This window comes from Plecotus auritus (assembly GCF_963455305.1).
Source record: "Plecotus auritus genome assembly, chromosome: 5".
In the NCBI taxonomy this organism is placed as follows: Eukaryota; Metazoa; Chordata; class Mammalia; order Chiroptera; family Vespertilionidae; genus Plecotus; species Plecotus auritus.
Window position 1 is genome coordinate 159,479,583 of NC_137776.1, and position 24,218 is coordinate 159,503,800.

Here is a 24,218-nt window from a genome sequence, read left to right on the forward strand (position 1 = left end):
CTCTGCTACACACCACTCTGAGCCTCTGAGCCTTTCTCTGATAACACCTCACTAGTTTGGGGGCAGCTTATAAGAGGCTGCTTTGCAAACTGTGGCACTCTGTGTAGCTGACATGGAGATTGAGGCTTACACTTCCACAGCTGTGCAGTCCAGATGTCTGCTGGGCCACCCACTCCTGCAGTCCCCAGTGAGGGTGGCCTGAACCCCACCATTCAGTGCCCTCTGCAAACATCTGGGAGGTTCCTCTAGAGCTGCTATCTCCTGCTGCTGAGTGACCTGTTAGCAGGTCATTATGCTGTCTCTTTTGTGCTATATCCAATGGGGTCTCCTTTCCCTGATTTCTACTAAAATCATCCAGAGCACCCCAATAATCAAACCTAAGGCAAACGAGCTAACAAGCAAAAGTCAGTTCACAGAGGTCTTGGTTTTCCCCAAACTATTGGAGGTTTAGGTGTTAGTGAGTTGATACTAAAGCAAAACACAGACTAAAATTGAAGATTCGGCATCTCCATTCTAAGATGGGCCTTGTCTGCCTGCATTGCCCTGCCCCCACCCCTAGAACCCTCCTTCCTCCCCAACCCCTCTCCTTTTCAGCAAGTCCAGACCCACAGAGGCCCCTTCATCCCTAATGGAGGATCAGGATTTTACTGCTCAGGGCAATTCCCTCCCTGGGAAGACTCAAGTCCAACCAGTGCCCTCATGCTTTTCCACCCCACTGTGGAAATCAATACAGTATATTGATAAACTTGTTGCTATCTGGATATCTGTGTGTGTGTACATAAACTAGTACATATACATACACATACACATACACATACACATACACATACACATACACATACACATACACATACACATATACATATACATATACTAGAGGCCTGGTGCATGAAAATTCATGCACTCAGGGGGTCCCTCAGCCCAGCCTGCACTCTCTCACAGTCTGGGAGCCCTAAGGGGATGTCCAACTGACAGCTCTGTGGGAGGTGACCGGGCTGGCTGATCAGGGGATAGCTCAGGCTGGGAGCGGCCGCCCCATGGGGCCCTCCCACCCTCACCCCCACCCCCACCCCACCCCCACCCACATCGCTGCCACGCACCCCCTTCCCCCATCACCATCCCCTCCCTCTGCTCGCTGGCATGCACCTTGGCCGGCCTGGCGCCACCTGCTCGCCGGCCCCACCTCCCGCCAACTGGTCATTCAGTAGTTCAATCAACTTGCGTATTACGCTTTTATTATATAGGATATTCTGCCTTTAATAGGTATATGGGTGTCTGGGCTGGCAGGAAGAAGAGTCCTGGCCCCATGTGGACTGAACCACAAACTCACTGCATCCCAGGGCCTTTCAAATGACTGGTCCTTTAAAATTCTCACTCCTATCTGGGGAAAAGACCTGAGTCTCACCCACATGCCCCACTTCCACCCTCACACAGCCCAAAACAGCCTTTGGCCCCATTCCTCCGTTTAGGAACCTGTGTTCTGAGGCTCTTTATCTAAGTCCAGTGAAGCATTCATCACCCCAGAGTTTTCAGATGCTGAGTGATTTCACGGAGAAGGAAGCAGCCACCTACAGTGCAGACAGTTCTGGCTCTGGGGAGCAGGGGCTCTGGGCACCTGTGCACAGTTCCTGGCTCTGCCACTGACCAGCTGTGTGACTGCCCAGTTCCATTCCCTCTTGGGCCTCAGCATCCTCTCCTGCAAAAATGGATTGTGAACTCCACTGTGCAGGAACATGCTTAAGGCTTTGAAAGGTGCTGAGGGGGGGTGGGCCCTGGAGATGCAGCGCTCCTGCTGGCTCTGGAAATGCTGCCCCTAAACCACCTGCTTTGTCTTTGTTGTGTCACAGGGCCCGGAGGGCATGCCTGGGCTGCCAGGGTTTCCAGTAAGTACCACAGTAACTGTCTTTCCTCTGTGCCTCCTGGCTGTGCTCATTCTGTTCCTTCCACCTGGAATGCTCTTCTCCATCTGCATGACCAAGCTCTAGTGCCATCTTCTTCATGTAGCGTCTCCTTGTTGGCCCCCACTTGGAGTGATCCTCCCCTCCGGTCAGTCCCATGGGGCTTTATTTTCACCTTTGCTGTGGTCCTTTTCTGCCTTGAGTAACAGTTATTTATGTCCTTGTCTTTTTTCCTCAACTGCACTGTGACCATCTTATGGAGGGTTGGGTCACTCATCTCTCTCTACCCAAGAGCCAGCCAGTGGTTGGCTTCCTGTGCATGTTGGCTTCCTATGCAAGCCAAGCATTTCAAGTTGATACAGTAGATAAAGTTCCTACAGAGAGAGGATGGTGGCAATGGGGGCTGGGAGAGGGGAAGCATAGACTAGACATCCTATAATTAAATCTATGTTCCCCACACTCTGGGGCTTCCACCACGGAAGGTGAAAGTGCATTTCTGTGTAGAAAGTGTTCTACAGGGTATCTCACCCTTTAATGCAGAAGACAAGATGGGGACTTGTGAAAAGCCAAGTAGCAATAGTGTTGAAAGGCCTTTGGGGGCAGATGTCTGGTTATATGAGTCATAGTCACAGATAGTAAGTATTGGCTGGAGTTGGGAAGAGGTCACCTTTGGATGTGCAGAATTTGGCTCTGCAAAGGGGTAGATGGGCATTCCTGCAGGAGGAATGGCATGGGCAGAAGTGCAAAGGCAGCAGGGAGTGTGGAGAGGGTGAGGGAAAAGGCTCACTCCCGGTGGTATGGGGCGGGGGGAGTGAAAGACCAGATACTGAGGCTGGCTGGGATGGGTTTGGTTATCAAGCTACGATTTCTGGATACCATCCCACAGGTAATAGGGAGCCAGAGCAGGGAGGGGAGTCATGGAATCTGAATGGTGGGGTGGGGTGGGCTGCAGGATGGCCTGGAGGACCCATGCGGAGGCAGAGGCAGCAGGAACGTGCTGTTTCCATAGTGCCCCTTGGAGAAACCCAAAGCTCAAAGAGGCATAGGGCCCCCGGGCCTCCTAATGCTCAATGCTGTCTTCTTTCCACCAGACCACAATTTCTAGACCAGGAAAATATCATGATTTTTATCTACCAGGAGAATGGCACTCTCTATTCTTCTACTTTTTGAAAAAAATATTTCCATTTGGATAAACCTCTTCAATGTTAACAAACAAGAAAATACCCTTCAATGATTCCTTCTAGGGCCCTAGAGGACAAAAAGGTGACACCGGTGTGCCTGGATTTCCAGGACTCAAAGGAGAGCAGGTAAGAGGGGCCCAGATGTCTGGGTGGGGTCATGCTCCAGAATTTACTAAACATTTCAAATTGGCTGAAAGTAGCTGTTAACTTTTTTTTTTAAATTTGAAATATAACTCACATGCCATAAAATCCACCCCTTTACATTGTAAAATTCATTTTTTTAGTATATTCACAAGGTTGTACAACCATCACCATTATCTGATTTCAGAACATTTTCATCACGCCCAAACGAAGCTCCATATCTGTTAGCAATCACTCTTCCAGCTGTTAACTTTCATAATCTCAAGGTTCCTCCAGAGGGAAGGTGGGTTGTGGGTGGATAAATGGATTTTCATCTGAGTTTGGAAAAAGACTCAACCAACACTCCCTTGAATGTGTCATCACATGTGCTGTGCTTTGTCTAACTGCCTGGTGGGCACCCCCATGAGAGTGTGCATTCCCTAAGGGCAGTCATCAGCCAGTTCTTTTTCTGTAGCTCCAGTTCTTAGCACAGGGCCTGGTACACAAATGACATTGAAAGACTTGTTGGATGAAAGCATGTATAATTAATGGCAGTCTTGGTCCAGAATCTTTGGAATAAATATTGATATGCAGAACATGTCCTGGGAATTTCCAGAGTACTGCACTGGCCTTTGTACCCTGCACATGTGCCTCTGAGAATTAACTTCCCAGTTGGTGTTTATAGATAAGGGTGGAAATGACGTCCATAAACAGATGCAAAGACTCTGGGGTGGATGCATTTTTTCATCCATCCATTTATGAACTCGTCCATCTTCTATCCATTCCAGCCAATTCCTGTATGGAGCACTAGGGATATAGAAATAAGATAAGAGGAATAGACATATAAAGAGCCAATAGAAAGTGTGGTCATTGCTGTAATGGAGGTCCGTGCAAAGCCAGTGGGAGCAACCCCTGAGCCTTCCTTGGGGAGTCGAGGAGGTGGGGTATCTCTAAGAGGAGGGATGGCTAGGGAGTGTTAGGCTTCTCTCTTTCTTCCTTCCCACCACCATTCCACACCAGCCCCAAGGAGGAGCCTCCAGTGTCTGTTGGACCATAATTCCAAGAGGTGGAGAGTTCAGTGTGCAGGGAAAAGGGGTCTAAGTTTAGTGCCACATGGGGTGATGTCTTGGGATATTTTGCTGCCAGGGGCTATGGAGATGGGATGGGTCCAGGGAAGCTGTGGCTTGGGAAGGGGCCTGGTAAAGGAAGAGCAGCTCTTGCTTCAAACACTCCGTTTTCTATGTGATAAGGTCAGATAGATCTAGAGGGACCCTCCCCTAACCCCTGCCACCTTGGACACCCAGGCAGCTCTGTTCCCGTCTTAACAGAAAACTCGCTTTTTCCTGCTCTGCCTCTAATGCTTTTGTACTTGCTTCTTCTTGCTGCTGGCGTGCTCAGGACTGCCTTTCCTCACCTGCTGAGTGGTAAGATCCTAATATTAGGTGTGGGCTTGGGGGACGGAGAGAAGAGGCTGCTCTGCTTGCTTTGGCTGCTTCTGGCCCATTAGAGGGAGAGTTGAACGTGGTCAGCCCAGCTCCCCACGGGCCAGCATGGGAATCTGGGGCCAAAGCCTCAGAGTGATAAAAAAGGTTTCTCTACCTGGCCTTTGCTCGGGACACATATCTTCTTGGAAGCCTTCTGGTTTAGTAGATGGCTCCGCTGAGGACTGGATGCTGTGTTCCTGCCACCTCCCCTGTTTCCTAACAACTGAGAAACTTTGCACAGGAGCCTGAGTTCCAAATGGAGACACAGGGCCCTTTGTTGAAGAGGCCTCTAGTGTTCATACCTTCATCTCCTTCCCAATTTCAGAAGTTTTAACAGGAATAAGGATTCTTGGTGGGAACAGATCTCGAGTCAAGTTGTTAGGAAAGCAAGCCACCAAATACATTAGGAGCCAGAGGTTCCCGGGGATGCCGTGCAGCAAGAGGTGGGGAGGACCATGTTGGGCTGGTTGCTGGAGAGTGAGGCTGTCCATCTATGAGCCCTGGAAGGCTGGCAGCGTCCCAGCCTATGAGAGTGCATGGAGGGGAGGGAATAGAGCAGAGAATGGTCAGTCGCTTAGTAAGCTATTACAGCACTCTAGTGAGGGTTGTGTCTGAGCCAAGCAGTGGGGTTGGAGGGCTGGGATGACAGCAACAGAAATCAGGCCTTGGGGAGCCTCTGGATAAGGCAGCAAGGAGGAGTCCAACTTCATTGAAAGGTTCTCTGAATTGCAGGGCGAGAAGGGAGAGGCGGGCGCCATCCTGACGGGGGACATTCCTCTGGAAAGGCTGAGGGGGGAAAAGGTAATTATGTCACCAGACCCTGAAGGCACACATCCTCTTTGGTATCCCATCTCTGTTTCTGCCACAAACTACGTTCCTCTGAGTGACTAGTCTGTGTCTCCCTATTTCAGGGTGAACCTGGAGTACACGGAGCCCCAGGACCAATGGTAAGCCAGTGTCTCTCACCTGGGTCTGGACTGGGGTTTGAGGCAATTCTCATACTTTAGTTTAATTAGACTGAGTTGTTCCAGTTGTGAAAATAAAAAGAATGTGACAAAACAAGTGTGTGTTAGGATAGGCTGACTGCAATTAAATAAAAATCTCAGTTGCTTAACACAACAGCAGTATAAAGTCCACTGTGGTTGTTCCTAGTTGGGCATGTTCCCTCCAAGAAGTGACTCAGGGACCCAGGATGCTTACAATCTGGGATTCTTCCATCTTGTGGATTCAGGGTCACACTGATATATTCCAGCTGGTAGGCCAAAGCTGAGGAGGTGGAAAGAGATCATGGGAGATGGAACATCACTTCTAGCACATTCTACTGGACAGAACCCAGTTGTCTGGGTGGGTGGGGCCTCAGAAATGTGACTTAGCCGTGTGTCCAGGAAGGAGAGGAGAACCGGATGGTGGTGAGCACTCACGGTTACGTCACAGGTCTTGCCAGCTAAAGATTGCCGCTGCCCAGGGAACCCCTCAAAGGAACCTAGAAAGTCGCTCTGGGTTTTGAGGGTTCTGGACATGGATCTGCTGCTCATGTGCTGTGAGGCCTTGAGCAAGTCCTCTTCTCTGCCTGGGCTTCCCTTTTCCCATCTGTAAGGGAGAGTATTGAGTTAGTACTAGATGACAGGGTAGCCCCTTTCTTGCCTTACTTCTCCAGGAATCTATAATCCAGTTGGGCTGCTGAACAGTTTTTAAGCTATCAGTTCCCCAGGATGAACCCTAAGCTTCCCTGTCTTTTTTTCCTCCCAAAAAAACAATGAAAATTCAGGTGTACTAATAGAACATCCACTCTGTGTCAGATGCTGTACTGATACTTCACACAGCTCATTCATTTCATCCTCACCTCCTTCAGAGGTAATTATCAGAATCCCCATTTCATAGACCAGGAAATGGAGGTGAAAGAGGTTAAGTAACTTGCCCATTGTCACACAGCTTTTAAGTGGCATCACAGGGATCTGAACCCAGCCTGCTGGACTCTGAACCCAGGTTTTGGCCACTATACCCCACTATCTCCAATAAACACCTTCATTCTTCTGAGACCTTTTAGGCTGGGTTTGTTGTTTTTTGTTTTGTTTTGTTTTGTTTTTTGGTGGTTTTTTTTTTGGTTGAAGCTGGATCTGAGGCCTGGGGAGAAAGGACCTACATTGCTCTAACAGACACATGTCCTTGATGAATAGCCCATAACATCCACAGTGCATTTCTTCACAGGGCCTTCTGAGGCCTTGGTCCCTTACACCAGGCAGAATGGATGCTCTGGAGAGGGGTAGCTAAAGGCCAAGGCAGACTGGGAGAGTCATGTGTTACTGATTAATCACTTAACTAACATCCAATACTATGGAAAACACCTATAGTTAGCAATGCTGGCCACAGTCTTCAGCAGGTGACCAAGGAAGTTGTTCCCACCACAGTCCAGCTTATGCACAGCTTGCCAAGCACAGACAGTAAGGGGGCACCTTCTTCTTCTAACTTGCATAAAGGTGCCATGTGGGCCAGCTGAGGCACTTGTGACTAGTGTAGCTTAGAGTTCCATTGCAAACTCATAGACTAGAGCCCTGTTACTCATGGCCCATGGATCAGCAGCGCCAGCATCAGATGGGAGCTCGGTAGAAATGCAGAGCTTCAGGCCCCATCCCAGACCTACAGGATCTGCATTTCCATAAGATCCCAGGTGACACCGATGCACATTGACGTTTGAGGGGCTCTGCACTAGAACATACCACCTGGTGTCCCGTGTCTTGTTAACTCCTCTGTCCTTGAGTTTCTTTCCCTAAGAGTAACTTGGGCTGGGTGCTTTACATGCAGGGCCTGTTTCAACTCAGTCTTTAATTGCCATTTCCCAGGGCATGACTATCTATGTTAATGGCAGCAGGAAGATGGGCCCCAGGCTTAAGCCAGTCATTCTCCTGAGAGACAGGGCAAACTGGCTACAGGAGTGGGAAGGCGTGGCCTGGAGGTAGAGCTTGTTCTGGGAAGAGGTGGTGCATTGCGTGCACCCCGTATGTCAGAAGGCATGAAGGTTCCTGCAGGAGGTTATAACAGGGCGGTGGCTCTGGAAGCATGTGGACATAGAAAGCCAGCCCTGGAATAAATGAGGTGCAGCAGAACTGGGGTGCCAGGGCAAGGTTCTGGTCCTTAAGGACAGGTAGGAAAAAGGCAGAAACAAGGTACTGGAGCAGGTTATCAGGACGGGCTGCGATGAGGGGAGAGGCAGGGCTGAATTATTCCAATGGGGGCCATGGAGAGCCCTGGGACATAAGACTTAGGGCAAAGGTCCACGTTTTGAGCTGGCCGGCATCTGGCTACCTGGGTTCCTTCATTGGCCTGAATGTCTGAGAGGGTTGGGTGCAGAGACTGGGGTGGGTTAGAGCTTACAGGAGGGTGTGGGGTGGTGATGGGTTGAGCATGTGCTTCCAGCTGAGCACAGAGAGGCTGGGAGACAAGAAGCCAGGCAGGTGGATACCTCATACTTGCTCCTTGCCCTCCTTCCTCCAGTCAGTGGTTCACTGTCACCACTGCCCACAATGGCAGGTGGGCTGCCCCCCCCCACCCGACCCCCTGCCATCTCCCTGGCCCTTGAGTTTCTGTTCTTTTCTGATCTGGTTGGTATATGTTTTGCCTCTAGGGGCCCAAAGGACCACCAGGACACAAAGGAGAATTTGGCCTCCCCGGACGACCTGTAGGTGTTGGTGTTCCTTGGACTGGACGTGAGAGAGGACACGTGGGCCAGGCTGGCCGGTGGGCAGTGGTTTTACTAAGGCATCTTCTGTGGGTTTCAGGGTCGCCCAGGACTGAATGGCTTCAAGGGTGCCAAAGGAGACCGAGGGGTCATGATGCCGGTGAGTGCCACAACCCTCGCTCCAGGCCCACACCACTCTGGGGACAGAGCCCCAAGGCCAGTGTCCAGGGGAGAGAGTGCCAGGTCCAGTGAGCAAGGCTTGTGGACATAATGTTCAGGAATGTTTTTCTTCTTCCTCCACTGCCACTTCCAAATGTCCTCCAGCCCAGCTCTGGCCTCCAGCTCACTCTCAGGGTTCCTCCCACCAAAGCCCCTTAGTGAAATGGAGCATAAGCTTCCTCGTCCAGACCCCAGAGGGAGGTGGGAAACCGCCATGTGCACATGCTCAGGAAACCTGGTTTCAAATCCCAGGTCTTCTGATTTGGGTGATACCTGGTCTCAGGGGCTTTGTACATCCCCAGGGGCTCCGTAAATGCTAGTGAGTGATAACAAAGCTAGACCAGCTACTTAGGTGGGGCCTCACAGGATGGCAGACACTGGGGGCACCAGCAGGGAACAAGGGTCTAGAATAAGGAAGCCAAAGTTTATTGAGCACCTACTGTGTACCAGACACTGTACCATGTGCTCTTAAGGATATTATCTCAGTCTTGGTAATAACTGTCCTAAGAGACACTAGGTGGGGTCCTTGTTTTGCACAAGAGGAAACAGGGGCCTGTGGAAGTTAAGTAACTCACTGAAGGTCACCAAGCTAAGGTGCAAATGCAGCTCTAAGTCTGTTGCTGCTTCTGTTTGCACCACACTGCCTCTGCTCTGTATGTCCAGAAACCCAGACAAACAATTTTACTGAAGCATTGGGAAAGTAACTCCTAGCCATCAAGCCTACTGGGGCTACTAGGAAAAGCAGACACTGATGCCTACCCTTAGGGTAATGAGTGCAGCTTCAGAGTGGGCTAGCTGCCTCATGCCTGGGTCGGAGCCTCGCCCCTCCTGCTGGGACATCCTGCTTGGGATCCAGGCTTAGAGGAGCAAACACTGCATGGTATTCAGGCCAGGATGACCTGGCTTTGAAAATAACTGTGCTACCCAGCACGAGTTTGGCATTTATTTTTGCATTTATGAGGCACTCTCTGAGGTGCCATAGCACGTGAAGGACCACCCTCTCCCCCCACCCCCACCCCCACCTCACTCGTCGCTCCACACTAGGGATGTGCTGATAGAGAGGTGGGGGACTCAGTATCAGCTGAGCATGGCTCTTGGAGTCAGAATCTCAATTCTGCCATAAGTTGCTGTGTGGCCTTGAGCAGGTCACTTCTCCTCCCTGGACCTCATCATCCATCTGTAAACCAGAGATAATACTTGTTGCTCTGCTATCTTCCCCATGGGTTGTTGTGAAGATGCAATGAGGTCAACTATGTAGACGTGCTCTGTAGAGGGGACTAGCTTTCCTCATTGTGTCCCCCAAACCTGGGGAAAGTATCCTGCAGCCTCCTCTGCACTCACAACCACCTGAACTCAGGAATGGCCTTTCTTCCTCAGGGCCCACCTGGCTTACCTGGTCCTCCAGGCCCCCCTGGACCACCGGGAGCAGTGATTAACATCAAAGGAGTAAGTGGGGGCGGGGTGGGGGAGAGACCTTCAGGGGGGAGTGGGCACCAAACTGACCGAAGCCCAAGTCAGATGTCCGGATGGCCTCACTTCTCTTGTCCTCACTTCCCACAGGCTGTCTTCCCCATACCAGCCCGGCCACACTGCAAGATGCCAGTAAGTAGCATACGGTCACTGTCATAAGGAGCAGGCTTTGCATAGAAAGCAACTCAGAGAAGACAATCAGTCTTGGTCTTGAGTCCTTTCTATCCATCAGTGTCCTCTTTGATGTCTCATATCACTTACATATAGACCCTTACGTGACCAGAAGCTTCTAGATAACAGACCGTGGCAATGAAACATACAGGGTCTTCTAAGGGTACACAGGCTGACAGTGTTTCTTTAGCCCAATAACAAAGCAGTGTCTTTTGTTATCGTAACCATATTAGATTCATGCTTGGAGCAGTATGATAGGGGGAAATAGACACCTTAAAAATATAGACAAGAAAATAAGCAATTCAGTTAGTGCTCTTTGCATTGGGAACTCTGGGCTAAAATCTCTAACTGATCGTGTGCTGTCCTTTCCCAGTTGTGATATTACCACACAGCACACCACCTGAGAGGCAGGGTTCTCTCTCTCTGTTATAATGAGGAGGCAAACTGACTCAGACAAGCTCACTGACTTGTTCAAGGTCACAGACTGACAGATCTGGAACTATTACTTCCCCTGACCACCAGGCAGCAGGTGCAGGCACTGTGACCCAGGGGATCGGGCATGTGACTGGCCACCCAGGTAGTCAGTGGTACTGTCCCTGAGTTCTCGGCAGTATTAGGAGAATCCCATTTCTGTGGGGAAACCCAGGAAGGTGGGACTCTATGCACAAACATTAGTCATGGAATTGTGCATAATCATACTCTCGCTCATTCAACAGATATTAACTGAGTACTTACCAAATGCTAAGTACTCCACTAGGCCCTGGGGACACAGGGGTGAACTAGACAGGGATGGCCTCTGTTCTCAAGAGCTTACAAATTACAATTTCGAAAGATTCCTTAAAGAAATTAATTAAATTTTTAAAAGGTTCCTTAAAGTGGGTTCATAATTGATGCCTGTTGAGGTGGTGATAAGGCTTGTATCAAAAGCTCTAAAATGATGCAGCTTGACTGTGTGTTTGCCTAGATGTTGTCCATGTCTAAACTTTGAGGCACCCAAGTCTGCAGTCCAGGACCTGGGAACTCTGGCCTGGAAGGCAGAGGATAGGACCCACTTGTGTAAGGTGACCAAGGGGCCTGCTGGATCCCAGATTTATGTGAGGACAGCAGCACCCCAGGTCATGTTTACATTGATGGACTGAACAGAAACATAAAACATCAGTGTTGGAGGAACCCTCCAGAGTGATGGCTGCATCCCACCTCCGATGGTACAGACGGGGGACTGAGTTAGTGCCCAGAGGGCCTCCCAGATAACACAATTCCAGGTTTCTAATGGACCAGCCATGGGACAGCACTTGACACACTTGAGAGTATTGTAAAAATGCAACTGCAATGACCATGACCTGGACTAGGACCCTTTTTAGTAAACATGGCCTGTGGGGGTCTAGAGGTTACTTAAAAGAAACCAAAGAGGAGATCAGAGCACGTTTGCAGAGTGTTTTTTATTTCATGCTGCTGGGCACCACGGGGGCTGGGCCATCGACATTCTTTGACCAGCTCTCAAAATGGGCACTTGGAAGAGAAATGCTCCCTTTCACACCCAGCATTTCGCAAGCCACTTTGAAATACAGCCCCTTTCCAACCATTACAATACACAGCTCCTGCCTGGAGTGGAGGGACTTCATCAGCGAAGCCACAAGATAGCAGCTTGGCGCTGGGGCCTTCATCCTTAACCTAGAAATGTTTTTCCTTGAAGATTCCCCTCCCTTCCCTTCCCCCATCTTCTATCAGTGACCCCTGAGCAGCTTGTGACCCTCCACCCAAAAGCTTAGGGGAATCCTGGCGCCAGAGGGATCATTCTGATTCCACATATCAACTGCAAAAAAGGTGAAGACAGACTATGAAAAGCAGGGTGGCAAGTGGCTCTGTTTTAATAGGTAATGAAATGCAGGAATCTGGGAGTGAACTGGGAACAGCTTGGACTCCAGACCCCAGGCACTTAATATGGAGTCCAGAATAGCGCTCCCAACCTAATGATAACCCTCCCGTTATTGATTACCACTACCCACAATTCCTGTTCATTATGCTCATTCCTGATCATACGCAGTAGCCAAACTAATGGCATCCCAGCTTCATGGCTAGGTACATCACTAGCTTGACCTCTCATGTGAATCAATCCATTGATTAAACAAAAGAACGCCCACAATACTCATGGTTGGCCAAACCAACCCTGCTGCCATTTATTGTCTTAAATCTTTGGGCTTCCCCTTTGCAGGGTTGTTTGGCCAGGAGGCCTGACTCCATGACGTTGCTCCTCCTGCCACACACTCCCCCGGAGCAGGGGACAGTGGCTGCCTGTGCATGCAAACACCAGGACAGGGTTCACATGTATGACCTTGCCTTTCTCTCTCCAGGTTGGTACCGCTCATCCTGGGAATTCAGAACTCATCACCTTTCACGGTAGGTACACACTCCCTCCTTCACCTTACATTTCTCTGGGATATTTCCAGCCCCTCGTGCCACTGCTGGGGTAGTTTTTATCGGCCCATGGGCATAGACTTGGTGGTCAGGAAGAATTGGCTGGACTCGTATGTGTTAGGAGGGGCCCGCAGCTGAGCAAAGGCTGTGGGACGGGGCATTTCTGTTTGGTTTTGTCACCCATCTGTTTATTCTACACATCTTGGCTGAGCCTCCTAGTTAGCAGGAAGCACTCCATTTGTCCATTTGTTAGTTTATTCATAAAGCATCCACTGAATCCTTCTCCTTGCTTGGTGCTGTCCCACGCACCGGGCTGAGACAGGTGAATCCTCCACCATTCCTGCCACCCAGGCCCGTAGGCACTGTTAGGTGAGAGTATTTTAAAAATCGCCACAACGCAATATACCAAGAGCTAGTACAGGGCAGGGCCATGGGAGCCCAGAAAACCTCTGCTGCAAAGTGTTCTTGGACCAGCAGCATCTTCATCTCCTAGGAGCTTGTTAGAAATGCAGGACCCTGGGCCTCCCTGCAGACCTGCTGAGTCAAAGCTGCATTTTAACAAGCGCCCTGCTGGGGTGCAGCACAGTAGAGCATGAGAAGCCCTGGCTCTGAGCATTTGATTAGCAAGTTCGAGGCCTGTGGGAGCTCATCTACCACACAGGGAGTGGGAACGTTCCGGAAACTGAGCATGCAGGTGAGCGCTCAGTCTGGTCCTCTGTCCCCACACACCTCTTTGTCCCCCTTTTGATGGAGAAGTCTGAACACTTGCAGTTTAAGCAGGGGAAGGCTTTTTTTTTCTTTCCAATACTGACCTCTGGCTGGGCTCTGTCACCCTCAGCCCAACAGGTGGTGGTCTCCCTGGTGATATCTGGCCCCATTTTGCAGTTAATTGTAACTTTGGTTACAAAGTCCAGGCTGTTTTCAGACTCCATGCTCAGATCCAATTCAAGGCTTTCCCTTCCTCCTGCTGCAAGGTGGGCCTTGGGGAGGATGGGGTGGATGTGGATTTACTTTCTCAGATCCCCGGTGCTTCCCCTTCCTCACAGGGTTCCTCTAGGAAGAGAAGAGGGAGCAGACTTTTCTGGATGCAGGCCCTAGAGAGCCAGTTGTCCTCCCTCTTACTTGTGGGTCTACTCCTGCTCCCTCGATGAGCAGCCACATGCGCAGTGGTGAGCTGGCTGTCCTCTTCTCGGGGCAGCGCCGCTGTCTGTGGTCCCACTGTGGTCCTGGCCTCAGCCCCACTCCCCAATCAGTGAGGCCTTGCTGGGTGTGATTGTCTCTCCCACTGACCCCCAGCTGGTAGCATCATGCCCCTGATACATTCTTCCAACCCCCGACCCCCGCACTAGGAAGCTGAGCCCCAAACTTCATCTACGCTGTATGCCCCTCTCTAGGTTCAAGGGCGTCGGTCAGTTGATCTCTCAGACCTCTTGGGAACCAGGAATTCAACAATGTAGTGTCCACCACTCATCAAGGTGGGGGTGGGGTCACTTCTCTTCCTAAATGCTGAACTTCCAGAAGGAGCTCATGCCTCTCTCCCTTCTAAAGAGTTGGGGAAGGGGTTGCCTGTGATGCCAGTTCTGCAGGAAGGGTGCTTCTCACAAGCCCTGCGGGGAGTAGGGGGTTGCACAGTTGGCATCTCTCAACTCTGTCAGCCTCTGACACCACCGTGCTGCACAGGCATAGATGAGGCGAGGCTGCAGGCCTGACTTGGTGTGGAGCCTCGGGCATGTGTGTGAAGCTGTGGGAGAGAGTTAGCCAGCTTCTGCGGGACTCCCATGATGCACTGCTGGTATCTTCATGATGGCACATTCCATCCTGCCTCCCATTACCCTTCACTGTGTCTGTCTCCCCGAGACTGAGCCTTGCTGCATCTACTTCTGTCTTCACCATCAGTCAGCGAAGGATTTTACACTCTTAACAGGCCTTTTTTCATTGAGTGGACTTGGCGAAAGGGGCTCAATTTGAAAAGCTTGTCTCAAAAATGTTTTATATAAAATGAAGATAATTTTCCACTTTTTTTTTTTAATGTATGTGTATTTGGTGGCAGGTGTTAAAGGAGAAAAAGGAACCTGGGGTCTTCCCGGCTCCAAAGGAGAAAAAGGCGACCAGGGGGCCCAGGGACCACCAGGTATTTCAACTCTTGGGCTAGATCTTGCCTTTGATTGTTGTCCCTGAGAAATCCAACTGAGCCAGAAAGTAAGACTAATTACATAACCACCCTGAACACAAGCTGCACAGAGTTCAAGAGAGACCCAGTCGTGGGTGACATGTCAAAGATGGACCATTGTCAGGAGAGACCAGAAGTTCCTATTATTCATGCTTCATATGCCAAACGAGGCCTAAAGGGATGTGCCAAGATCCCACAGTGCCTGGGGTGGGGATCCAGGCCAGGACTGTTTCTGCCTCCAAGCCCAGTGCCCACTCTGTTAGCTAAACCAATGTAGAGTCACTTCCACTAGGAAATAATCATGGGTGCCAACATGGAGCCTTTTCTTTTTAAATTTCTGAGACTGCAAATTTTATGAGGCATTTCTTTTCCAGGCCCTCCAATGGATCCGGTTTACCTAAGACATTTTATAAACAGCTTGAAGGTGAGTATTTGTCTCCTAAATCTGGGCCTGTGTTTCCAAGTTCTCAGGTGCATGTCAGAGACTGGTTCATCCTCCTCGTACTAAATGTTCTTTGAATGTTCTCTGCTTCCAGGGGGAGAATGGAGACAGGGGGTTTAAAGGAGAAAAAGGAGACTCTATCAGCGACTTCTCTGTGTCAGGACCTCCAGGCCGGCCAGGAAGTCCAGGCCTGGCTGTGAGTAGTGACCCCTCCATGCCACCTTCCTTGTCAAGTCACCACTTTCCCTGAAACCCCCCAATGTGACTAGGCAGTTGGAGAGTCAGGAGTCAGTCATTAGCCACAAGCTGAGGTGGGACTTGGGCATCGGCCTCTTGTTGATTGAGGGGGACTTGCCTGAGGCCCACGGAGGTCAGGAAGCCAGCCAAGGCCATAAGCATTCAAGTTACTTCCAGGTCTCTAACTGTGCTGCCTTGTTCATGTTAATGGTGGGAAACTGCTGAATATGAAGAGATGTTAATAGTGAACACATCAGGTAGTGGAGACAGAATGAAGGTGAGGGAGACATTTTTCAGAGGGGCTATTTCATTCTTTTGAAATTTCATCAAAGAGGAAGCTCTTAGATGGGCTTGATATTCTTGGGCTGACAAGTTTCTCCAGGTCACAAAAGAGGAAATCGAGTTATGCCTCTAGTAAGAGTATGATGAGATCGCTGACCCTCAGGGCTTGCCATGAGGGCAGACTCAGCAAAGCCAGGAGGCCAGGGTTCCACTTCCAGATTTGCTTCCGTTTGCTTTGGTAAAGACTTGTCCTCAGTCTAGATCTCAGCTTCTTTATCTGTGAACTGAAAAGGCTAGGCTAGATGATCTTCTAGTTTGGGGCTCTCTGGGGTACTCTGGAGTGTCATTCAACACAGTGACTGGGCGTATACCACTCGAGTTGTGCCCAAGATTGAGGATAATGATGACAATATCTAGTATTTATTGACTACTTACAAATGTCCTCTTAAAAAGAATAGGGGGGATTTCTAGTGATTAATGGTGCTTTCTCTCTTCTGTTCCTGTGCCCTTGCCTTCACAGGGTCAGAAAGGGGAGACTATCGTTGGGCCCCAGGGACCACCAGGTGTTCCTGGCCTACCTGGGCCACCTGGCTTTGGAAGACCTGGTTCTCCTGGGCCACCGGGACCCCCAGGGCCACCAGGACCTCCAGCTATCCTAGGAGCAGGTTAGTACTGTGATGGTGCCCACACGTATGCTGCTGTTGTGCTCAGGGTCACCCCATCTGATGGCATGTCAACTACACTGACAAAGGGCTGCTTCCCGAATGGAACTAGCTCCCTTCCTTCCTTTTTTTAAAAAGTTGAGGTAATTTATAAAATTCACCCATTTAAAGTGTACAATTCATATATTCACAAGGTTATGTAGCCATTACCACTCTAATTCCAGCACAGTTTTATCACCTCAAAAAGAAACCCTGTACCAATTAGCAACACACCTCTACCCCCATCCCCCAAACCTGGCAACCAATGATGTACTTTCTATATCGGTAGAGTTGCCTTTTCTGGACATTTCATATAAATGAAATCACATATTATGTGGCCTTTTGTGTTTGGCTTCTTTAACTTAACACAGCACTTTCAAGGGCCCACGTTGCAGTGTGTATCAGAATTTCATTCCTTTTTATGGCTGCTTAACATTCCAGTGATACATTTTGTTTATCCATTCGTAAGTTGATGGATATTTGAGTTGTTTCTACTCTTTGACTGCTATGAATAATATTGCATGAACATATGTGTACAAGTTTTTATGTGGATGTATGTTTTCAGTTCTCTTGGGTATATACCTAGGAGTGGAATTGTTGGGTCATACATGTTTAACTCTTTGAGGAACCTTATCAGACTGTTTTCCAAAGTGGCTGCACCATTTTGCATTCCCTCCAGCAGCGTACAGAAGTTTCAATTTCAGCCCTGGCTGGGTGGCTCAGTTAGTTGGAGCACCAAAAGGTTGCAGGTTTGATTCCTGGTCAAGGAACATACCTAGGTCGCAGATTTGATCCCAGTGCATGTACGTGAGGCAACAAATGGATGTTTCTCTCTCACATCTCTCTCTCTCTCTCTCTCTCTCTCTCTCTCTCTCTCTCAAATGAGTAAACATATCTTTGGATAAGAATGTTTAAAAAGTTTCAATATCTCCTCCTCTTCATCAATGCTTGTTATTATCTTTTTTTTTCTAGTCATCCTAATGTGTGTGAAGTGATACTCATTGTGGTTCTGATTTGCATTTCCCTAAAAACGACTGATGTTGGGTATCTTTTCATGTGTGGGTGGAAACTTCTTGACTGCTTTGCCTATCCCTGGGCTTTAAAGAACTCGAGGACCAGCATTGATTCTAACTCTTTATGTAAAAATTCTTTCACCTGTTGGTGCCTTACTTCCTTAAATGGAAAATGGGTGAAACAGAAGAAAATCTCCATTTACCAAATGCCAGGAACTCTGCTAGTCACTCTACTACATTATTTTATTAAAATCTCACAAAGCTCTTCAAGGAAAGTATCAGCATCCCCATTTTGCAGATGATAAAAGTGAGATCCAGAGATATTTAGGAACCTTTCCAAGGTCACACAACTAATAAGTGGCACCAACATGTTTAGAACCCAGGTCAGTGTAGCTCTGAAGCCTGTGTTCTTTCCGCTGTGTCCATGGTGGAAAAATAATAGTAGTGGCAATAATAGCATGACTGCATCACTTTTTGTGGTTTGGGCTGGCATGAGCCAGGTGTGGTGGAAGCACAGCTGGGAAGATATCTGCAATGTCTGGGCACCAGGGAGAACTTTACATAGTGGGTGACTTTGGGGCTGGGACTTTGACTTAGTCTTGGGTCTTTGGGCTACAAGTGACAGAAATGTAACTCAGACTAGATCCAGCAGAAGTGAAACGTACAGCATGTGAAGGAGAGGTGAACAGTCAGTGTGTGAGAGAGGCAGATGTGCAGCAGGACCTCAGGTACAACCAGAACCAGGGGTCCAACCCCTGCAAGGGTCCTCTGGAGTCTCTTGTCTCAGCTTCTTTCTGTATGCGCACTTCATGTTTCTTCACCACAGACCACATCCTCTGCATGGTGGGAAGGAAATAAGGTTAATGACAGCTTACAGCTTCTACCGCAGCCGTGGGCAAACTACGGCCCGCGGGCCGGATCCGGCCCATTCGGCTGTTCTATCCAGCCCAAGGAGCCAAAAGAGCAGAGGGTTCTCTTGCTCTCCCCTCCGCTCCTTCACCAGCAGCAGTGTTAACATGGCAACGTCGGGAAACACGGCCGGCCGCAGCTCCTTCTTCTGAGTGGGCGGATTTATATCCGCCCATTCAGTAGAAGGAACAACCTCTCAATCTTCCAGAGGCTCCTTGTAATGCCCGCGGACGCGTCCCCCGACATCCCCCTGGGAATGCGTAGACACGTTATCGTGGTGATGTAGGGAGACACGCCCCTGGAGAGCACAGTATCAGAGCATTAGCTAAAAAGGAGACCAACAACACTGTTCCCACTGAAGTTGATGTTTTAAAGACCAAAAACCTTTCAACCCCGTCTACATTGCCATCTACATCTACGTCCCGGGCATAATTTGGAAGTTGCACTAAAGAAAATGTTTAATTTACTGTTTACACATTTTGTTCTTTTCTATTTGTTTTAGTTTTAAATTATTTTATTATATTTAAGTTTAATTTGAAAGGCTTTTGTACCTTTCCTTTGTTAGGCAATTTTATTTTGCCTTTGCCATCTTCAATATAAGGTATGTTATTGTGCTATGATTCCTCCATTTTTTGAAGTTTCAAATTATAATAATTAGTGTTTACATTCTTCTTGTTAAAATGTTTGAAATGAATAAAACTATTGAAATAAATAAAAAAAAAGACCGTACCCTTTTATGTAATGATGTTTACTTTGAATTTATATTAGTTCACACAAACACTCCATCCATGCTTTTGTTCCGGCCCTCCGGTCCAGTTAAAGAACCCATTGTGGCCCTCGAGTCAAAAAGTTTGCCCACCCCTGTTCTACCGTCAGCTGGAGATATTGGCCTTTCTCCTCAATTTTTGTTTGAAAAGTCCTGGGACGGAGCAAGTCTTGGGAAAGACTTTTGATTGGCCTGACTTGGGCCAGGTACCCAACCTGTGGCCAGGAGGTAGAATCATATGAGAATATGACAGCTCCTTCTGGAACCAAATGGTTATAAAGGTGAAGGGGAAAATCCCAAGAGAAGGTGAAGGTACTGGTCCTGCAAAGAAAGAAGGTGCTGAATAGATAAACCATCGATGTCTTGAGTGATGAGCAGGCATTACAGGAGGTAGGTGGGGGGGAGCATTACAGGGAGAGTACAGGATGCAGAGAATCTGTTGTCCATAGTAGCCCCAGGACTAGGGGCCCCAGGACTCCTTGCTCAATAGAACAAAGACTGTCCCTCACATAACGTACAGCAATTCACAGTTTACAAAACACTCCCAGATTCATTATCCCACTTAATTTTCACAGCATCCTTGGGAGGGAGATGAAGTGGAAACTACTATAAAACTCATTTCATGCATGAAAACACTGAAGCTCAGAGAGGTTAAGAAACTTGCTCAAGTTCACAAATACTAGTAAGAGGCATGGCTAGAGAAAGCAAGATGGTGGCATAGGTAAACACCTAAACTGCTGCCTCACACAACAATATCAAAACTACAACTAAAAGACAAAACGGACACCATCCAGAACCACAGGAAAGCTGCCTGAATGGAAATTCTACAACTAGAAGAAAAGAGGAAAGCACATTGAGACTCAGAGGAGCTGCAAAAGGCTGAGGTACGGAGACTTGCACGCGGAGAGGATGGGCGGCTGTGTGCACGGGCGGCTGAGTGCGCGGCTGGCTTTCTAAAGCGGGAGGGAGAAGGAAGCTCCTGACTGCATTGAACTCCAGTCCCGGGCGAGACACTAGGAAACTAGACTCATTCGGGGGGAATCTGGACTGTCAGGAAAAGAGAAAGCACACTGAGACTCGGGAGCTGTGGAAGGCAGAGGTCTGGAGGCGCATGCGCAGAGAGGACTGACTGCTGAATGCACAGGCGGCTGAGTGTGTGGCTGGCTTTCTAAAGCAGGAGGGAGACAGAAGCTCCCGACTGCGCTGAACTCCAGTTCTGGGCAAGTTTCTGGGAATCCCGACTCATTCAGAGAGAAACTGGACTGTCTGGCAGCAGGTGAAACTCGAGGGTGGCTTTCTCTCAGAGGTGCTTGCAGTGATTACTGAGGAACACTGAGACCCAGGGGCCTCATAGGGCAGGGCTGACAGGAAACCAAGGCTGTCTGCTCTGCCCTGATACCCCGCCCCATCCAAGCTGAGCACAGAGGCTTTTGCAATTTTGCAAGTCTTGTCTCATAAAAGTGTCTCCAGCACAGAAGTTTTCCCAGCATAGACACAGCTGATCCTCACAATTGGCCTGGAGATCAATTCCTCCCAGTGATACCAACAACAATCAAGACTTAACTACAACAAGGCTGAGCACACAGTCCACAAAGTGATGCACCAAGAGTGTTCACCTCAGGTAACTGGAGAGGCTGAGCCACTGTGCCCTAGAGGACACCTACCACACAAAGCTACTCCACCAACTCAGGGAAGCAGCGAAAATGCGGAGACAAAGAAACAGGTCACAAATGAAAGAAATGGAGGAAAACAAATGACTGGATACAGAGTTCAAAACCACGGTTATAAGGTTTTTCAAGAATTTCCTAGAAAAGGCTGATAAGTTTAGCAAGACCCTCAAGGATATGAAAAAGGACCAACTAGAAATTAAACATACACTGACTGAAATAAAATATATTATACAGAGACCTAACAGCAGACTAGAAGACTGCAAGAATCAAGTCAAAGAGTTGAAATACAAAGAAGCAAAAAACAGCTGGAAAAGCAAAAAGAAAGAAGAATCCAAAAATTTGAAGATAGTGTAAGGAGCCTCTGGGACAACCTCAAGCGTACCAATATCCGAATTATGGGGGTGCCAGAAGAAGAGAGAGAGCAAGATACTGAAAACTTATTTGAAGAAATAATGACCAAAAACTTCCCCCACCTAGTGAAAGAAATAGACTTACAAGTCCAGGAAGCGCAGAGAACCCCAAACAAAAGGAATCCAAAGAGGACCACACCAAGACACATCATAATTAAAATGCCAAGAGCAAAAGACAAAGAGAGAATCTTAAAAGCAGCAAGAGAAAAACAGTTAATTACCTACAAGGGAGCACCCATACGATTGTCAGCTGATTTTTCAACAGAAACTATGCAGGCCAGACGGAAGTGGCAAGAAATATTCAAAGTGCAACGGATGCAAAACATTGGGGGGTGAGGGCATGTATGGGAGTGGGGTGGGGGGGGCGATGGTAAGATATGTACACATATAATACCTTAATAAAAATTTAAAAAAAGAAATATTCAAAGTGATGAATAGCAAGAACCTACAACCAAGATTACTCTACCCAGCAAAGCTATCATTCAGAATTGAAGGGCAGATAAAGAGCTTCACAGATAAGAAAAAGCTAAAGGAGTTCATCACCACCAAACCAGTATTATATGAAGTGCTGAAAGGTATTCTTTAAGAAGAGGAAGAAGAAGAAAAAAGTAAAGATAAAAATTATGAACAACAAATATATGTCTATCAACAAGTGAATCTAAAAATCAAGTGAATAAAATATCTGATGAACGGACTAAACTGGTGAATATAATAGAATCAGGGGCATAAAAAGGGAGTAGACTGACAATTCTCAGGGGGAAAGGAGTGTGGGGGGGTGCAGGAAGAGACTGGACAAAAATCGTACACCTATGGATGAGGACAGTGTGGGGGAGGTAAGGGTAGAGAGTGGGGTGGGACCCAGGTGGAGGGGAGCTATGGGGGGAAAAAAGAGGAACAATTGTAATAATCTGAACAATAAAGATTTATTAAATTTTTTTTAAAAAGATGCATGGCTAAATCCCAGACCTCTGACCTGCTTTCCACTGGGCATTCGCCACTTGTGTATGGATCTTCAAGTCCTGTGTCAGAACTGCAAACTTACTGGCAATGATCTGAAAAATCGATACAGTAATTTTACTGGGACTTGTAAAAACGTCCTTAACTCTGCAAGGGCCTTGCAGATTTGAGGGAGGAATAGGGGATTGGAAAGGTAGAAGGAGAGGAAAAGAATAGCTGTCATAATATTTCTTTATGCTTGCCCGTTTTGTTGGGGAACCATAAACCCCTTGAGAATTCAAGGATCGCCTTGGGGAGCTGTCATTCCACTAACATTTTATGTAGAATTGTGAGTGTGTGCAAGTGCATTTTTCTAGGGAAGAGGGCAATAGCCTTGATCTGATTAAGCACACTGTGACTCTTCAAAAGCAAGAACCTCTGGCAAATTGAATGCTGTATGATTTGCAAAGCATGTGTCTAGTAATCAGCCGTGGGCAAACTACGGCCCACGGGCTGGATCCAGCCCGTTCGGCTGTTCTATCCGGCCCGCGGAGCCGAAAGAGCGGAGGGTTCTCTTGCTCTCCCCTCCGCTCCTTTACTTTGAATTTATATTAGTTCACACAAACACTCCATCCATGCTTTTGTTCTGGCCCTCCGGTCCAGTTTAAGAACCCATTGTGGCCCTCAAGTCAAAAAGTTTGCCCACCCCTGGTCTAGTTTGTATTTTTCTCAGTTCTCATTACAGTCCAGTGAAGAAGAAATGCCTGCTTACATTTCACAGATAAGGAAACTAGGGTTTGGAGAGCTTGCTGTTTCCCCAAGATCACACAGCTGAAATCGGGGACCTGAGGCCATGTCTCCTGGCCCCAAGGCTCCTGTCACTTCACCTACTTGCCCTCCTTCTGCAGCCTGGCATCTTCTCTTCCTCTCTCTGAGCCTGCTTCCTCTGTTCAGTAGTTTTTGGATGTGAGTGTCAGAAAACACAACCCAGACTGACTTATACAAACAACAGTAACCAGGGGGATGTATTCACTTATAAAATGGAGAAGTCCTGGGCAGGGCTTTATCCAGTCTATCATCAAGAAGCCCAAATGGACACAGACACTGGGATGGTGGCAGCTTGCCCAGGGTAGACATGGCTGGGGGTGGAAGAGGTCAACAGGGGAAAAAGGAGACACATGTAAAACTTTAGATAGTAAAGGAGGAGGAGGAGGAGGCGGAGGGGAGAAGGAGGAGAAGGAGGAGGAGGAGAAAAAGAAGAAGAAGAGGAGGAGGAGGAGGAGGAGGAGGAGGAGGAGGAGGAGGAGGAGGAGGAGAAGGGGGAGGAGGAGGAGGAGGAGGAGGAGGAGGAGGAGGAGGAGGAGGAGGAGGAGGAGGAGGAGGAGGGAGAAGAAGAAGCCCAGCACTTCTCCAAACCAGTCCACGTGGCTCAGTCTGGTGCTGGGTCCAGAGTGCCCAAGGTTCAGAGGCAAGCGCCCATGCTTTGCAGCACTGCGAGTGGGCTTGCTCTGCTCCCCTTATGACCAGCTAACACCGAGGTGTTGTTCAGAGAGTGTGACTTTTTCTAACTTCTCTTTTCTGCTTTGTTGTAGCTGTGGCCCTGCCAGGCCCACCTGGCCCTCCAGGACAGCCAGGGCTTCCCGGATCCAGAAACCTGGTCAGTATAGTGATCAGTGTGTATCCATCCTCCACTTTAGACGGGTTTACTTAGTACTTCGGCTACAGTATGTAGGGGCTGCTACACCTTTATGTTGGAATGAGGCCTCCATGACGGTCGCATTGGTGCAATTCCACAAACAGAGGGTATTTATTATCTCTTTAGATGACTTCTTAAGTAAAAAGATTCTGAATACAAAATCATCTATGATTTCAGTTATACCCTTTTATTCCTTAATTCACTAAACTAAGTAGAACCAATCATATGACATAAAAAAACAGAAGCACTAGAGTGTAAACAATATCACATCAGGCCCCGGGCTGGTAACTCAGCCTCCTCTGTTCCGCCAAAGGATGTCTCTTGTGCGCTCATCTCGCTGCAGGTCACCGGA

At 48.5% G+C, this 24,218-nt stretch overlaps 1 protein-coding gene across 1 annotated transcript in view; it reads left to right on the top strand.

Annotated features, from left to right (window-relative positions):
* The window catches only part of COL15A1 (collagen type XV alpha 1 chain), a gene marked incomplete at its 5' end in the record, with an annotated part of 100,049 nt that overhangs the window by 68,166 nt on the left and 7,665 nt on the right, over nucleotides 1-24,218 (top strand). The window contains 14 exons of the mRNA XM_080668315.1: nucleotides 1,848-1,883; nucleotides 3,143-3,205; nucleotides 5,416-5,484; nucleotides 5,595-5,630; nucleotides 8,306-8,359; nucleotides 8,460-8,519; nucleotides 9,956-10,024; nucleotides 10,139-10,180; nucleotides 12,571-12,616; nucleotides 14,685-14,765; nucleotides 15,179-15,228; nucleotides 15,341-15,442; nucleotides 16,286-16,430; nucleotides 23,763-23,827. Of these exons, the coding sequence (XP_080524441.1) occupies nucleotides 1,848-1,883; nucleotides 3,143-3,205; nucleotides 5,416-5,484; nucleotides 5,595-5,630; nucleotides 8,306-8,359; nucleotides 8,460-8,519; nucleotides 9,956-10,024; nucleotides 10,139-10,180; nucleotides 12,571-12,616; nucleotides 14,685-14,765; nucleotides 15,179-15,228; nucleotides 15,341-15,442; nucleotides 16,286-16,430; nucleotides 23,763-23,827 (918 nt within the window). The remainder of the gene's footprint in view (nucleotides 1-1,847; nucleotides 1,884-3,142; nucleotides 3,206-5,415; nucleotides 5,485-5,594; nucleotides 5,631-8,305; nucleotides 8,360-8,459; nucleotides 8,520-9,955; nucleotides 10,025-10,138; nucleotides 10,181-12,570; nucleotides 12,617-14,684; nucleotides 14,766-15,178; nucleotides 15,229-15,340; nucleotides 15,443-16,285; nucleotides 16,431-23,762; nucleotides 23,828-24,218) is intronic.